Source organism: Piliocolobus tephrosceles, chromosome 15 (genome assembly GCF_002776525.5).
Source record: "Piliocolobus tephrosceles isolate RC106 chromosome 15, ASM277652v3, whole genome shotgun sequence".
Taxonomy (NCBI): domain Eukaryota; kingdom Metazoa; phylum Chordata; class Mammalia; order Primates; family Cercopithecidae; genus Piliocolobus; species Piliocolobus tephrosceles.
Window position 1 is genome coordinate 102,617,860 of NC_045448.1, and position 16,623 is coordinate 102,634,482.

Consider the following 16,623-nt stretch of genomic DNA (forward strand, 5'->3'; position numbering starts at 1 on the left):
AAACAAGCTCAAACCTTTGCCCTTCTTGCTTAACATCCTAATTTTTTCTAGGTTTCCCAAAAATAATTTGGCTTCCAAACCACTGAGTGATTATAAATTTCAAAGAACGAAATCCTTAACAGGGTTGGTGAAAACAAGTAAGAGTAATCAACCAACAACCACCCCCAAAACAAGGAAAAAAGAAAAAAACAAACAAACAAACAAACAAACAAACAAAAAACATCAGCTCTGTTTGAAAGAGATTCCTGTACAGGATAACAAGTTTGTCCAGATAAGGCCAAGCCTGCTGAACCGAATCTTCCTATATTTTATTTATTGGATAAAAAGAATGAAAAAGGCAGATTCCACAAATGACTATAAGAATTTCATGCCAAATACATAATATGGATCTGAGGACACAGCATTTTATTTAGACTTAAAAAAAAAAAAAAAAAAAAACTAGATAAAGAAAGCCATGCAACTATACTTATCTAGAGAACAGTAAACAGCGAACTGGCAAGTTTTGGGGAGCTGATCTAGGGTTAAGGGGTTTATATGCAGATCTGAAACATGTTACTTGGGGTTGGGGAGAAGGGTAGGTGACAGAGAAAGCAGGGTGGGAAGGGAAGGGGTGAGGGTGTTGGAAAGGTCTCCTTTGCAAACTAACTCCTAGGCAGTGCTGGTCTAACCCCAGGAAAGCAGCCAGCTGTGGTGCGAGACATACCTCATTAGCAGTGAGCTTGTCCTGGGGTGTCTGTGGGGACATGGTGGGTGTCGGCTGGCTGGAGGATGGGGAGGAGGAGGTGGAGGAAGTGGAGGAGGAATGGCTTTGCTGTAAGAGATCTGGCAAGAGGTGAATGCGACCGGCAAAGCCATTGCTCTCATGATGGCTGGCACGCTTTTGGTCAACTGTACTCTGTAGAAAAAACAGGCACACTTGTCTCGCTCAAGCGCAGCTAAAATTGCCTATGGCCCTATTGATAACTGCTTTGTTTAAGGTGCTGTGTGACTTATAAATTCTGCTAAATTACCAAGGAAAAACCAAAGAAATTAGCCTGAACTGCTCACACTTCCTCACCAAATGCCTAACTTGAGCCAACAGAATTCAAAGTACCTCATCTGGTGGCTGCGGAACAAGAGCAGTGAGCGTTTAATCTGGTGTATCTGTTGCGCTAGCTTCTGTTACCAAAACCAGTATCCTTTTTTTTTTCTTTTTAAATCTTTCTTTGTAAAGCTCCAGAAAGTACCTGTGGATTCTCTGAATCCTGGTCTTTTCCATGTTCTTCCTACTTTCCATCCGAATGCATTGCCATAGCATGAAACACAATTAGGGCAAAGTCCAAAATACTAAATAGGTGCCCTGTTCTATTTAAATGAGAAGCGCATCACTTTAATTAAGTCTAAGCTAAGAAACGAACAGACAGTTAAAAAGCTTAGTGATCCAAACTGAGCGTATCTGGGTGGCACATATTTAATTATTCAACAAGTGAGAAAACTAACATTTTGGAACATAGAAGAGAAACCTCCCGAACTCTTCTGCTCTCCGAGTCTCTGGGCCTGTGATGAGGCTCGTCCTGCCTGCCTCACCCGCTCCCGCTGTGGCACTGCAGACACTCAGAGCCAAGCGTGCTCTGCAGAGCCAAGGTGGTTACTCTGCCAGACTCCAGACCTGCTTCCTCACTCTGCGAGCCTGTTTAAGGCCTCCCTGTGGCTTCTCTCCCACTCAGACATAGACTGTGAGACTCAGCGCGGTGCTTGAATGAGGGCTGCCGCAGACATGCAGAGGAGCAGCGATGTGGGGTGGAGACTACTCGCTACCTTCCGGGCATGCAGTACACACCTGCCTCCCTAGCCCCCGACACTTGACACTTGACCCTCTGGGACTTGTTAACATGAAAACAGATGATGATGGAGAAACAGCATGAGTGAGTGAATGAGCAAGTGGGTTAATGACCACAGGAGAAGCTCAGCCTCTGACGACAGAGAAGACACGGGTACCTGGCGGACGATTAGAGTGCCCTCCTTGGATGGGGTCATGGCCGGCTCACTTTCTACATCATCATGGACAATCATGGTTTTCACAGATTCCGTTTCACCATTGCTCAAATTCAGAGATGACCTACGGAGGCAAAATCCAGAAGTGAAAGGCCTTAATCTCTGGAGTCAAGGAGATCCTGTTTAGGCTTTCTGCCTTCTCAAAATCAAAACATCAGAGGAGGCTACCGGTATAAAGCCTCCTCCAAAAAAGCAACTGCTTAGCTTTCTCCCTTTAACAAAGAACTTCCTTCCAGTGCCATTTGTTTCTGAGCAAAAACTTAGAATGAGTAATTACAGCTAATTAAAGTAGTTATATCAAACTGAAATTTCCCGTGGATCATATATCCTCCAATCAAAAGCAAAAAATAAAGTACACGCTGGGGTGCTGGGGGAAGCACTGACACATGCACACACCAACAAAGAGAAGGGGAAACACAAGGCGGCCTGCTGCTGAATCCACGAGAACTACAGAGTAAGTGCTCATGGGGTCACGCAATAGTCTAGGAACAACTGGGTCCCAGCGGAAAGCAGGCTCTGAGAGAATACTCTCATCCGCTCTAAAAGAGGCCAGGGACTGACGCTGCTCTGGTGTCCTCTGGTCCCGAGGTGGACTCGTCGGCCCCTTCCTGCTCCACATCGTCGTCCTCCTCATCCGTCGTCCCCGACTCCTCACTGGATGAGGAGTAGTCCGTCACTTTGTGAGGGGGCCGTACATCTTCCACCGCTCGAAGCTCTTTGGCCAGTGCGGTCAGATCCTAAAGCAAAGGACAGAGTTAAGTAAGGCAACGGGGGTGCAGGGACAGGAGAAGATGAGAAGTTCTTTAACCATAAACTGCCACAATGTCAGTTTTGTAAGACTTTTGTAGAGTAGTTACCCAGTTTCATAAGAAAGTGAGCTCCTACGGCTTTTAATAGAAAAAACCAAAGAAAGTCAAGAGAGAGATAAAAAAAAAACAGAAGACACCAAAAAAGGTCAAAGATGTCATATACAGTTCAAATCCCATGACAATAAAAACACACAATGATCTGCTCATAAGCTCACAGTATTGTTGTTGTTTTTTAATATGAGGTAAAATTCTAGATCAACAAATGTATATACACAGACCCTGGGCTTTGTTGTAAGGATATCTCCCTATATGACGAAGTCTTCTTTAGACTTAGCAACGCTCTAGTTAAACAGGCCTGATATAAAAGGTTTTGAGGGACACATTTTTATTTTACTTCAACTTTTATTATTAAAAACTTCAACGCTCTAAGGTTTAATATTTAATAAATGTTTATAGTTACTATCTGTAGGATATTTATGAAATTTTAATAAACATTAATATTTTACTATAATCAACATTTTAAGTTTAATATTTTATTAGTAAAAGTTGTAGAAACATAACTTTCCTCCCACAACTCTTATTTAACTAGAGGCTTGCTTTCTGGACTGCCCCCTTTAAAGAAGACTCTGTCATACAGGCATGTGTCTTTTCACCAAAGCTCAAGGATCTGTGTATATACATTTGCTGATCTAGAATTTTACCTCACACTGAAAAACAAAAAAAACAAAAAACTTCAAACCTACATTACAATGAAAGAGGAGTGAAGTGAGCACCAGGATGCCATTTACATCTCACTTCACTGACTGTTCACGACCTGCCACTTTCATGGACAAGTCTGAGACACATGAAGAGACAGTGGCAACCCTGAGTGCGGGGGACAGGAGGCTGTGGGCGTCCCTATCGCCCTCCTTCAAGCCTTACCACATCTCCCTGTAACACCACCTATGAACAGGAATATCCGAAAGAAAAGAAACCAGTAGTGGAATTTGTTCAAAAGGCTTCGTTTCCCTTTACTCTTCCACACTGAGATATTCTTAAGAGTCAATCAATCCACCAAATAATAATTTTCAAGAGTGATTACTATTTATACTCCACATTTTCATATAAAACTCCAAATTCATCTTTTTTGGGGAATTTTATTTAAAAGTAACCACTTTTTTAAAAGGCAGTCTATGTAACTCTTTTTGTCTTTTATTTCTAGCAGTTCCAACTTGGTTTTCTTTTTTTTTTTTTTTTCCCCACAGTTGAGAATATTTCTTTTCTTTGAGCTTGAGCCTCTGAAATTACAGTGATTGGACTCTGAGTCTTGCTATTAGTATTTCGTGGTTATAGCTGCAGCTTTTTAAATAGTTAGTCAAAAAAGCTACATTTAATAACAATAAATACAGCAAATGTTATGTTAAGAAAGCTGGAGTAAAGTTTAAGGTTTTTAAATTCCAGAAAAGAACAGGAAGTCAAGTTGAGGAAAAAGCAGGACCGCAGCCTGAATACAAGCTGAGCTGACAGGCGGTCAGAGTGCTGCTCTGAGGCAGAACTTTTCAGAGATGGCGCTTACCACTTCGCCCTTCAGTACAGCGCAGTTTCGTGTAGTCCGAGAAGCCATCGTTGATGAGGAATGCACAGTACAAGGAAGCACGGGAGAAAGAAGGGGAGAGGGAGAAGTACAGAAATCAGTTCAAGCAGGAAATGAAAACTCTGACAGGCTTAAAATTCCGCAAAGTGTGCACAATTACGTGGTCAGGTAACATCAGAGGGATTAAAAGAGAAGGCTGAGGAGCAGTCACCCCAGGTACCAAAAAGCAGAAGCTAGGCAACCAGTGAGTTTAAGAAGGTGATTTTTAAAAACTTACTCTAAAAGCCAGTATTGTAAATGCCGGACCAGAATAAATAAAGGTTAATGCCAAGAAAGAGATAAAAAACCTTTTCTTTTGTATTTTTTTAAAAACATCAGTTTCCTTAGAAGGAAGTTTCACTAAATAAAAACTATACTTTGTTCTGCATTATTTTGTAAGGCTGACTGTACACCAAGTGTATGGCTGGAACAACAGAACATAAAGTTTCACCCACTTGAGACTTTATGCAGGGAAAGCAGATGACACCAATGTAAGAGGACAAATATGTCTGGGGTTTAGGTCATTCCTTATAATTCCTCAAATCTGTGAGGGGCCCTCGCAGAAGAGACTGCAGGCCTCTCAACCACATATTTTTAATAGAAAGATCGCATTCAAGTCTGAAATAAGTAAAACTGATTTTGTACAATCCTTACAGCAGGCTTGAGGGGTCTGAAAACTTCTTTTTTATCTTCAGGTTTTTTCACTGCATTTTCCAGACGCTGAGATGGAGAGCCTTCAGACTTGGATGACGCTATTGGGTTTAAAATGGACAAGATGGATGGACACATATCAACATACGGATGTGTATTACGAAGCTGCCCTGCCCACCTCGCCCATTCCTGTCTGCCCATTCATGGCAGGCTCTCCACATGCAGGTATGAACTACAGAGCAGAGAGAGCCCAAGGAGGGCTCCAGCAGCCTTCCTAACTCTTTTACTTAAACCCTCCATCATCACACTCACTTTGACACGTGTTCACAATGTATACCTTGTCACAGTATGTCAGTAATACAATAAAGGGAATATTCACTAATCTATTACGAGTACATTAAAATAACCAATACTGATGACAGTATAGGCTCTGCAGCCCAGACCGTAAGAAATGGGTTCAAATCCTAGCTCACATATTAGCCCATTACCTTGGAAAAGTTAGTTAATCCCACTAAATTGTAAAGCACTCACAGTGCTAGGTATATATAAAGCTCTCAAAATTTAGCTCCCTTATGATTAAAATCAGGATGACTATTATTGTCACCAGCAACCTACGCTAAAACATTGTTTTGTGATGTGTGGCTACACGCAAACCACAGATTAAGACGAACTTCCAATATATGGATCACAGCCCAAAACATTAGCAGGGAAAAGGCAAAGGAAAGGCAGCCTACATCTCACTCTGAAGCGTTCCCCGGAGCCACTCTGAGACCCAGGGTGAGACCCGGGCTGGGATCCTGAGTTGCTGGACCCTGAGGAGCTGCCACTGCCAGGTCTGGGCACCAGCTTCTCCACTCTCTCCCACAGAAGCCTGGGCTCAATACTGCTGTGAGAAAAGAAGAAGTGAGAACAGCTAATGCATCATCTCTAGAGGCAGTACCATCGTGTGTCCATCCAATGTCTTTAAAATGGAGGGAGGAGAAAAACAGTCTATAAACAGCATTCAACATTAAATTCACCAAAAGATAAAATGACATTATTCATGGATTTTTATCTCATATATTTTTAGTTTGTATGCTAAATGATATCCTACCATTACATCTAAAATCATCAGGTGTGAGATATAATGCTGCTGTTCAGTATAGAAGTAGCACCATTTCTGTCACAGCTACATGTCAGTTCTGAACATTAGGAAAACACTCCATATTTGTATAATCATATGCATAACTATATTCTGTTTCTAGGCTGCTGCTCTTACCTGCCTGTTGCTGTTCTCAAAAACTGACATTTACAAAGAACAGTCCTTTGTATGGGCTGTTGGAAATGGTACAGAAAGCATGGACGGGATGGATTTCCTGCTATGGATGAACCCAAAGCACACATGTGCTAGGTAAGGATTAATGACGCAGACTTGGTCACAGAAGACCACCACAGTCCCCCTGCCACTAGCAGCGCTGAGGATTCTGTGCAGCTTTTGGGCCATCATCCATCTGACACTTCAAGTCAGACCAAGGTTCCATGCGCAGAAGGCTAACTTTAGAGGTTCAGTGATGATCAAGATATAAAACTTTCAACATAATCACCTTTTCTTCCCTATGATAGTGCTGGTCAATGAAGCTTTCCGTTATGATGAAAATGTTCTATATTTGAGCTGGATAATATCATAGCCACTAGCTACATGTAGCTATAGAGCTCATGAATATACCCAGTGCACTACAGAATGAAGTTCCCACTGTATTTCATTTTAACTAAATTTAAACTTTAATTTAAATTTAAGGAAACTTCTGTAGCTAATTGTACTGGATAGAGCAGCTCTAGGACCTAAAAAGGATATGATTTGGTTAAGTCACTTGCTTACTACAGACGTCAGTCAACCAGTGACTTCTTCAGTAACCTGTTTGTGATTTCTGTTTTATGCCACAGGCCTTACAACATCCCTTAGATGAAAAGCTCCCTCTGATCACAGTTCTCTTAGAACCTCTCCCCCTTCCTTGGTGCTCCCTCCATTTACTCATACAGAGAAAAGTAGTTTAAATTTCAGTTACTATATTCATGCACATCCGGATTCAAACCCACTTTTTACTACACATCAACTTGATGCCATCCATGCTGATGGATTTTATGGCAGCTTTTCCTTTTATAACTAACAATCTCCTTGGCCCAGAACTTCTGTGTTTAAGAGCATTTTTATGAAACAGACAATGTAAGGCTGTGGTAGACCGCACAGGAAGCCTGTTTTCAGCGCTCACTTGTCTTTTACCTGGTGGAGTTTCTCTGTCCTGCCTGGCTATTCTGCTGCCCACTGCCCTGCAGTGGGGAATCTCGACGGGACAGAACAGGGGAACGAGATGTTGTTCTCACAGGAACCTTTAAGTAGAAAATATAGCAATTAAATTATTGAAAACATGAGAAGGAAAAAAAAATATTTCCCAACCAAAATATATTTTTAAAGCAGTCCTAATATTTAAAAGCAGTCCTTCCTATCACCTCCACTCCCCACCCCCACTCCTTCCCTGGTCCTACACTGATACATACAATCGGAGAGAAAATTTAGTCACAGGCATCCAAGAAGCCAGTACAAACAGCCTTTCTATGCTCCTGTAACATTTAAATGATGTTTGGACTGAAGCTTGGTAGCAGGGACATACAAAGCATTTGCTGAGATAATGTGAGAATCAGGAAATAAGCTCAAAGAAACCAAACAATGGTCTATAAATGGATTGGCAGGAAGCAAAGACTGGCAGGAAGCAAGAAAATATTCAGAGGAAGCAAATTCCAAATGAGGAAAAATAAATTGACATTGGCTCTTTTGTTTAATTTCACCATTATGTAAACACAAAAACAAAACAAAATCCCCTACATTTAAAAAGAAAATAAAATTTTTCTTGTAAGATCTTTTCTAAAAATTTTGACATTAATATTGCGAAACTACATAGCTTCTGCATAAACATACAGAAAAACTGCTAAAATAGATTATGAATTTGTTTAAGAAGCCTATTCTTTGTAGACTTACTCTTACATCATTTTGCTGCCTTATTTAGGGTTAACAACAGTAAAACGCTAACTGGCCACTGGCTGAATAAAATTGTCTAACTATGGAACTTTATCCTCACCATTAAAAAGTCCCTTTGAAATTTCAATGCCCCTTTAAATTTGGTAAAGTTGCATACCCATAATTAAAATAAATAATCTTAAAAAAAAATAACAAAAAGGAAAAAAGCAGCACACGTCTGTCTTTCTGCTCCTTACCCTTGGAGGCACCTCGTCACTGTCTGATCTAGACCAAGCCTTTTGGGTAGGGTCAGGCGTCTCTGACTTAGAGTCAGAGCTCTGACTGAGCACCTCACTGCGGGAAGGTGGACATGGGTCCTGAGAACGAAGATGGTGGTGTGCAAATTTGGGAGGAGAAGGGTCACTGAAGGAATGGGATCGCGAGACAGGGGAAACATTGTTCTTGAGAGATGCCAGGTGGGACCACTGTACCTTACGAGAAAACAAAACACAAAACATTCAATGCGTTCTGCATAAAACTGGCTTTTCTGGTCAATACCAAATCCAAAGCAGGAACTGGCAGAGGCAGAATACACACCGGGGTGGTACGGTGTTGGGTCAGCCACGCAGTGAAACAGTTACACCTCAAAGTGAACAAGTGGTCTAGGAACACAGTATGTAGAAAAGAACACATGTACATTTACAAGGAAAACTCTTTGTCATATCCAGACAAACATTACAGATAGCAGTTAATGTGAAGACTTTTTTTTTTTTTTTTTTTACAAAGAGGCTTTCAGAGCCCAAAGCAGGTACGATGTGTTGCATGCACATCCATGTCAAAGCAGAGACTGAAAAGGCAGAGACAGGCAGAAAAATCGTAAGATAAAGGGCACTGCCAAATGTGCAAACCTACCTAGCCATCCTCACATTACCTGCAGTGTCAGATTTAACACCAGACTGAGTAACAAAATGGCACGTTCAATGAGCAAAGACAAACCCCTCATGTTTTGGCAGACTGTATCTCAACAACAGCTAAGTTTTCAACTATACCAACAATTTTTCTTATTTTTCCCAAGTCTACAAACACCCATAACCTAGGTATCTCCATATACTTTCATATTAGTGATGAAAATAAAGAATTGTGATTTCTTTAAAAACATTCAGTACCATGGATTCCCTGAATTGACTATTGTTGGAGTATTCCTTCCACTTGGGAAATTACAAAAATATGACAATTACTTGTCAACTGAGTTTATCTGGTTGCTTCTAAATTGGGAAAATGATCTCTGAAAAAATCCATAAAATATTTTCATTAAATTATGTTTTACTGTTCCAAAATAACTGTTCAATATGGCAATTGAAAAAATGATGGCTACATATCCATTACATCAATGTACCTGACAAAAACTGAAAATACTAAATCAATTTGTTCAACCCTTCCGAATACAAGATGTGAAATTAGTTCTGGTGTATGATTTCTACAATATACAGGTGAGAGATTTGTATAATAGCAGATATTGGTATAATCCCAGACTTCTAAAATGTTTAAGATTTTCAGAGGTAAAGCATGTACTTCAAAGTATTACCTGAAATTATAATCAAAAATGAGCTTTAAAATAGAGTCCTACATGAGAAAAGTTTCCCCCAAAGAATGAACAGGAGAAGGAAATGGGAGACTCTTTCTAGGTACTGCACAAAATTCATAACAAATGCAAAAATTCGTATAGATAATTCAGAAACTCCTATTTTCTAAACTATTAGTGGCCAAATAAAGATTCTCCACTTACGGCAACTTTAATTTGCAGTGTGAAAACTTTTATCCTCTGATCTTCAAGCAGTGTAAAGTTGTTAAAGAACACGAGTCCTCAGACCTATTCTAGTAGTCTCTCTTCTCTTCCCTTTTTAATTGTGTCCATTTACCCTCTCCTGCTTTCCTCTTTCCTTTCTATCCCCTCCTCTCTGGAGCTGCCCATCTGTTAGCTCTCCTGGGACTCAAGAAACTGCTGGTCCCATGGAAATCCTCAGCCTCACATACCCCTGGCCTCAGTCCTAGCTATTCTTTCTTAAGATGGAGTCTCACTCTGTCACCCAGGCTGGCATGCAGTGGCGCTATCTCAGCTCAATGCAAGCTGCAACCTCCACCTTCTGGGTTCAAGCTATTCTCCTGCCTCAGCCTCCTGAGTAGCTGGGATTACAGGTGCCCGCCACCTCGCCCGGCTGATTTTTGTATTTTTAGTAGAGACAGGGTTTCGCCATGTTGGCCAAGCTGGTCTCAAACTCCTGACCTCAGGTGATCCACCCGCGTTGGCCTCCCAAAGTGCTGGGATTTCAGGTGTGTGCCACTGTGCCCGGCTTTTTTTTTTAAACTCCTCCATCCTGCAGATCCCACAGTTTCCTGCCACAAGAACATAAACTTGTCTCCCAGACATGCAAACACCGGTGAAAAATAAACTCAAGCATAAGAACTTGTTCCTAACATTATGGATTACAGAGTGGCAAGTGGGAAAATGTCTAAAAGTCAGTAATTTTCAGCAAGAGAGTAGAAATCGGCATTTTAAGGATCTCTAAGATCCTTAGCCGTAATCTTCATTGCCTGCTCTCCTCTATGGACAGCACTGTGGGTTCTGCTCCAGCCACACAGCATCAGCCCAACAGTTCCCCTCACCTAGCCAAGGCTAGAATGCTGCAGCAGACCCAAGGAGAGGTCACAGCCTTTTCCCTGGCCTACATCAGAGAAATTCACACCTAATCTGCTAGATCTAAACTTTTTTGGATCTTGAACCTTGTGAGAATCTGATAAAAGGTCATCCCCCCCCCCCCCACAAAAAATACACATTTAAACAAATAAAGACATTTTGCATGGAATTTCAGGGGCATCATCTAAGGCCCATTCATAGGACTGGCCAAGAGCCAGGGATCACGTGGTAGAGCACTTACTTTTAAAATACTTCAGAGAAAATTTCTGGCTCTCCCTCTATGTATTTATAATCCCAGTTCTCTAAAAACTAAACTAAAAGATCTTTGTATTAGAAAAAGGAGGCACTTAACAGCTGAGTTAGGGCAGGCAAAAAGTTAGAAGAAATCACTCACTCTAGATACTCTTAATGAGTACACAAAAATCTCAAAAAAAAGAAAAAGGAAAAAAATATTTCCCTATCAACTGAGTGTATGCCTTCTTTTAGTCTAAAGTCACTCCTGCTCATCTCTCTTCTTTTTCAATGTGGTGACAAACTAAACTGTGATATTACAGTAGGCCTGTGGCTCAGCGAGCCGTTGCGTGAGTCTCCTCAACCACAGCAAACTGGCTGTTGCTACCTGTGGCTCCGCTGGTCTCTGCAGGGCGGGATGCACAGACTCGGAGTTGCCATTGGAAAAAGACTCTGATCGGGAAGGCACTGGTGGCTCCAATACTCTGCCTGTCTGCTTAGACTGGGCTTCAGGGGAGCTGTGGTTAGTTTTCCTAAATCTATCTTCCACCTGCATCAGAGAATTAGAAGACATAACTCAGTGTTAGTAGGGGAAAAGCAGAAATATCAAAGAAAGTCTAAAAGTGGAAGAAATCTAAAGATAAGTGTTCTGTTTTCTTCTGCCACAAGAAAAGAGAGGGGCAGCTGGAAAACAGAAGGTAGATAAAGTAGTGCTAGGATTAGATTCAGGGAAAAGAAAATATTTGTGAAGATAAAAATTAGCAAGGCAGTCTCTAAGCTCTCCTCCTTGCTCAGAATTCTAAGACTGTATATGATGATAAAGTAGAAAAATGTAATCTGTCACAAGCAACTAAACCAACAGACTAAAAAAAACTATCATCAGAAATCCAGAATGCATTTCACTCCATCAAAAATAAAAGCACTCCAGAACAAACAGAACACTTGTTTCTAGAATCTACTGCCTGTGAGGGCAGACACAATAGAAGGCTGCCGCCACCTGTGGGCCAGGATTCAATACCTCTGGAGGCACACCTGTCGTCCACCTTGCACCTCCAAGCAGTCCCTACTCTGAGGCTCTGGCTAGCCCTAACACACCAATCTAGCAGTGCATCTTGACATCTGCGAAGTCAGAAAGTGAAGCCACGGGCACTCTTTAGCTTTATACTAGCTTGGGAGAATAGTTCATCAGACCACTCTTTCATCCACATTTTTAAGAAGGACTGTGTCATGTAATCTTCTTTTTGTTTAGTTCAGTTTCAAGTTCTTCTGGGATATGTTAACTGAGGCACTCTGGTCCTTTATGGAAAAAGCACTGCCTGGATCTGAAACCTTGGGCAAGGCCCTCCACTCCTCTGAAACTCAATTTCCTAGTTAGAAAACGAAGAAACTAGATAATTAGCTAACCTCTATGGCCCGTTCTAGAATTCATATGACACAGTTCTGAAGAGTCATTGTACTGCTTTCCAGAGCAATGTCTAAGTGACAAAGGAAAGAGGATACCTCTCGCGCTCGGTCGGCAGGCTCGTAGTGGACTTTGGGCTCGGGAGCATGGAAGCTTGGCTTGCTCCTTTCCTGCTGCGGTGGTGGCGGCTGCTGCGAGTGCTGCGGGTGCGGCCTCCTATGGTCATGCTGTAGAGACAGGAGATATGCTTGTTCTTGTTGCAACTGCCTCTGGAGCCTCTCTGCCTGCCGGTGCTCCTCCATCTCCCGCCATCGGCACTCCTTGGAGAGGGAGAGGATAACACTAAATCTATGGGACACTGGAGAGCTCGCCTCTTCTCTGGATTTGTTTGGCTTTTTAAAAAAGTGACCATACATTTTCCCTCAGTGTTTTATAAGAAAGCAAAATAGCTGGGATTTTAAATAGCACATTACCTGTGGAAAAATCTCACCGCTGTTGCTAACCATAATTATCACTGGACAGAGTAAGAGATAATTCAATTAAATGTGAGTATTAGTGGTATAGATACTAGGTAAAAATTCTGTGGCATGTACTTTCAACCTACTGCCCTCAGCATTCTAGTGTGTTCACTGAGTGCCAAATTCTGTTTAAAACCTTGTTGATCTACCAAACAAGAACAATTAACTTATTAAAGAGAAATAAATAAAGACCACGTTGCAATGTGCTACCAATAGGATCATAAAATGGGCATCTCTATTTCAGCCTGGCTGCCCACAGCAAAACCAAAATGGTCTGGTGACCACCACAGCTTGCTCGACTTGGGGGAAGGATGATGGAGCCCTGATGCTACAGAATGAAACAGAGGCGGGGCTTTACCAGTAACATGGCCTGCTCCTGGAGCAGCTGCTGCTGAAGGACTTCCAAGTGCCGCTGCTCCTCTTCTAGCTGTCGCCTGATATACTCCTGTCACACAGAAATCACCCAACAATCAATTTATCCCAAAGAAAAGCATCAGAACCACCTGAATGGAGCACCAAGAACTATTTGCTCCAATCATCTTTAGTGACAATTCACTTACTGGTAAATACCTAAAGAAAATCTATTGCTAAAGATTTCTCCAAGAACTTCAAATTGGCCAGTAAGACCTAAGGAGCCTAACAAATGATGATATGTATTCCCATGATATACATGAAGGGATCTAAAAGTATTTCTGTTAGAACACAGCTGTTGCATACAAATGCAGAATTTTAAAAGAGTATGCCATTCCTCTTAAGGTTGGTAAACCCCAGAGAAATCAAGAGTTTAATTTAAAAGGATCAGAGGGTTCTGATTAGTAAACATCTGCTTATTAGTCATTATTTATAACAAGCACAGATCACCAATTTTTGAAACCTAAAACCAAAACCTGCTTAATATTAAAATACAACAAACATGATTCATGCTTTCACTGACAATTCCAAAGCCACCTGGAATGACTATATTCCAGACTTGGGCAACTCTCCTCAAACGGACAGACCGAGGCTCCATGATGACCTTGTGTGTGTGTGACAGAGACAGAGACAGACAAGGACAAGGGGAGAGAAAGAGAAGAGGAGGTGCAGATGGGGTGGTTTTTCTTTTCAATAAGAAGAGAATGATTAGTCTTCATAACAACGAACACAGGTAAACACATCCCAAATATGTTACGGAGAGGGGTAAAACCCTACTTCGAAGCTGCATGCACATTATAAAGGACAGGGATACCAGGAGGCCTCAGTCCCTGTTCCATTGAGAACTGGCTCTATGATCTCTAGCACGCTCTAAAGCTCCCCTTTTCTCAGTCTCCTCATTTGAGAAATGAGCATCCAAAATCTTCTCTCCCAACCCTCAGGAATTTTTTTAAGGTTCAGAAATGAGATCGATATGAAATAACCTTGAAAAACATAACACATTTTACAAGCAAAAGAGGCTTCCTTTTTTTCTAGAAGAGGAATAGACTAAGAAGGACTCTGAGGAGATATTTTATCCTGAAATTCAGATTCCCTTTTCAGAGTGTCCACTCCTGACCGTCCCGTGTCATGGTGCACACCTTGAAACAAAAATAGCCATCAATACAGGCTGAACAGAAGTTTTAGTTAACCAATATCTCTGGGAGAATACTGAAATTACAGCATATAAAAATCCTAAGAAATCCTTACTTTACAAAGAAAACTGAGCCAAAAAAGCCAACTGAGGGGGTGTGGGCAGTGGGCGGAGAGGGGGAAGGTGGACTTACTCAGAAGGCCACTGACTAACTTATCTGGTTCTGACCTGGGATCGACATGTCTTGTGTCTACGCCTGACCCTCCATGGTATATGCTACAGCAATACCTCCCCTAGCAAGGCTTGTGTGGCCTTAACCCACCTGTGACTGAGCAAAGGAACCTGACTTCCAACTCATTTTCTTCTTTGAACAAAACAGAATTAAATCGTCACTTGAAAGATCAAGTCAGTACACTCATTTGTTTTCTGCTCTCAAACCACACGGACAACTGGAAAAATCATGTCCTCTCCAAACCACAAAGGTCCTAACACATAGTCAATGAACATACGCAACACAACATACATCTGCACAAACATACACACTTATGCTGAAAGAAATGTGTCCAACAGCACTGTTAACATGGGAATTACTATTTCACAATAGAATGGGGAAAACAGAATAAAACTGATTTTAGAATTTTTTTTTAAAGTGGTGCCAAATACTTGCTATTCACAAAATTTAATGACTGCCACTAGAGCATTAAAGATGAACTGCTGCCATCACACCCTCCTCTCACAATCGAACTGTAATCATTATTTCTAGGTGATTTAATTCTTAAAAGCTTGAGTGTTTTCCTCTTTGCAGCCCCCAGGTATAAACAAAAGTGGAGTGTTAAAGCACATGCACAACACAGTTAAATGGTTGACGATGTCAATTAGGTAACACAAAAAGCGTCACTGAAATTCCTGGGAAAACACTGAGGAGCACGCAGACCCAAGGCTCAGAAAGCCCAAGACACATGCTTAGCATAAAGGACGGCAGCTGAACAGTCACATTTGAAAGTCAACACCATGGTTTATAAGTTTAAAATACAGATACCAAATGTTATTTAAATTGGTCCTCATGTATCATATTTTCTTTATTCCAAGCTCATAGCAAAGAGATCAATTCAAAGACAAGAAAGGCAAAGAGGCTAAGGGCAATTTTTGTTTGCACAGGCGGTTCAGGAAACAAACAAACAAAAATTCTAAATAAAATCATACCTGGCATTAATAAAATGCTGCAAATATTATTAAAACCTGATCTTTTTTGGTTGAACTCATCAATGTTAGTTTTTTTAATGCACCGTGTATATACGGAATGACATGCTGATATATATTACAATATTCACTTAGCCACTGGATATTCAAATATTTCTCATAAGAAATTTCTTACTGTTGGTTTTTAATTTCTTTTTTTTTAAAAAAGTTAATTATCACTCATCTATTTGGGGTCCACAGCATTTAAGCCAAGTCTGAGAAGATACATGCAGACATCTTTCAGATATTATACTATTTAGAGACCACTTAATTGGTTTCAAAAGGTTTCTAAAGTATGATGATTTATAAACCCTTTTTAAGATAACAGCCCCAATTTATTGGTGTCATTCTGATTGTGTTTCACCACGTTCATACATCTGAAGTTCTAAGTATATGTGTATGTGTGTACATGTGTGTATGCATCACATGTGTACTTTCTAAAAATCCCCCACCTCTGCAAAGTAATAAACTTCGCAAACGTAAGCCTGGTACGTTCTCTGTGAACTAACCTGTTCTCTTTCAACTCTCCTCTTTTCTTCTTCTGCCCGTCTCCTCTCCTCTTCTTCTTTGCGCCTTCTCTCCAACTCCTCCAGACGCCTCTTTTCTTCTTGTTCTCTCCTTCGCTGTTCACGTTCCTGCTGCCTTCTAGCTTCACGCTCTCTCCTTTGTTGCTATGTAAGTAAAAACGTATAATTACCAGGGATCTTCCCGCCATCTTTCTCATGATGTTATAGTGCGCTGATCAGTCAGTCACAGGTGCACACTAATGAGGTGAGGTTCACGGGCCTCATAGCTACCGGCCAATTATTTCCATACTGCCCTTGAACCCGTAAGTAAGGGCTTCCTCATGAATTTTGATCAAAAGTATTGTGATTCTGTGAATCCTTACAGGGTTTT

General features: G+C 41.2%; 1 protein-coding gene across 26 annotated transcripts in view; it reads right to left on the reverse strand.

Annotated features, from left to right (window-relative positions):
• MAP4K4 (mitogen-activated protein kinase kinase kinase kinase 4) overlaps positions 1-16,623 on the reverse strand; it is a 192,588-nt gene that overhangs the window by 22,720 nt on the left and 153,245 nt on the right. For 2 of the 26 annotated variants that reach the window (XM_023211351.1, XM_023211348.1), the window contains exons 13-23: positions 16,236-16,397; positions 13,303-13,389; positions 12,525-12,746; positions 11,413-11,574; positions 7,367-7,473; positions 5,841-5,992; positions 5,110-5,207; positions 4,399-4,407; positions 2,596-2,771; positions 1,978-2,098; positions 704-895 (exon numbers count right to left, since the gene is read on the reverse strand). In XM_023211351.1, the coding sequence (XP_023067119.1) occupies positions 704-895; positions 1,978-2,098; positions 2,596-2,771; positions 4,399-4,407; positions 5,110-5,207; positions 5,841-5,992; positions 7,367-7,473; positions 11,413-11,574; positions 12,525-12,746; positions 13,303-13,389; positions 16,236-16,397 (1,488 nt within the window). The remainder of the gene's footprint in view (positions 1-703; positions 896-1,977; positions 2,099-2,595; positions 2,772-4,398; positions 4,408-5,109; positions 5,208-5,840; positions 5,993-7,366; positions 7,474-11,412; positions 11,575-12,524; positions 12,747-13,302; positions 13,390-16,235; positions 16,398-16,623) is intronic. The other 24 variants (XM_023211369.1, XM_023211363.1, XM_023211354.1 and 21 more) reach the window with 20 other exon arrangements.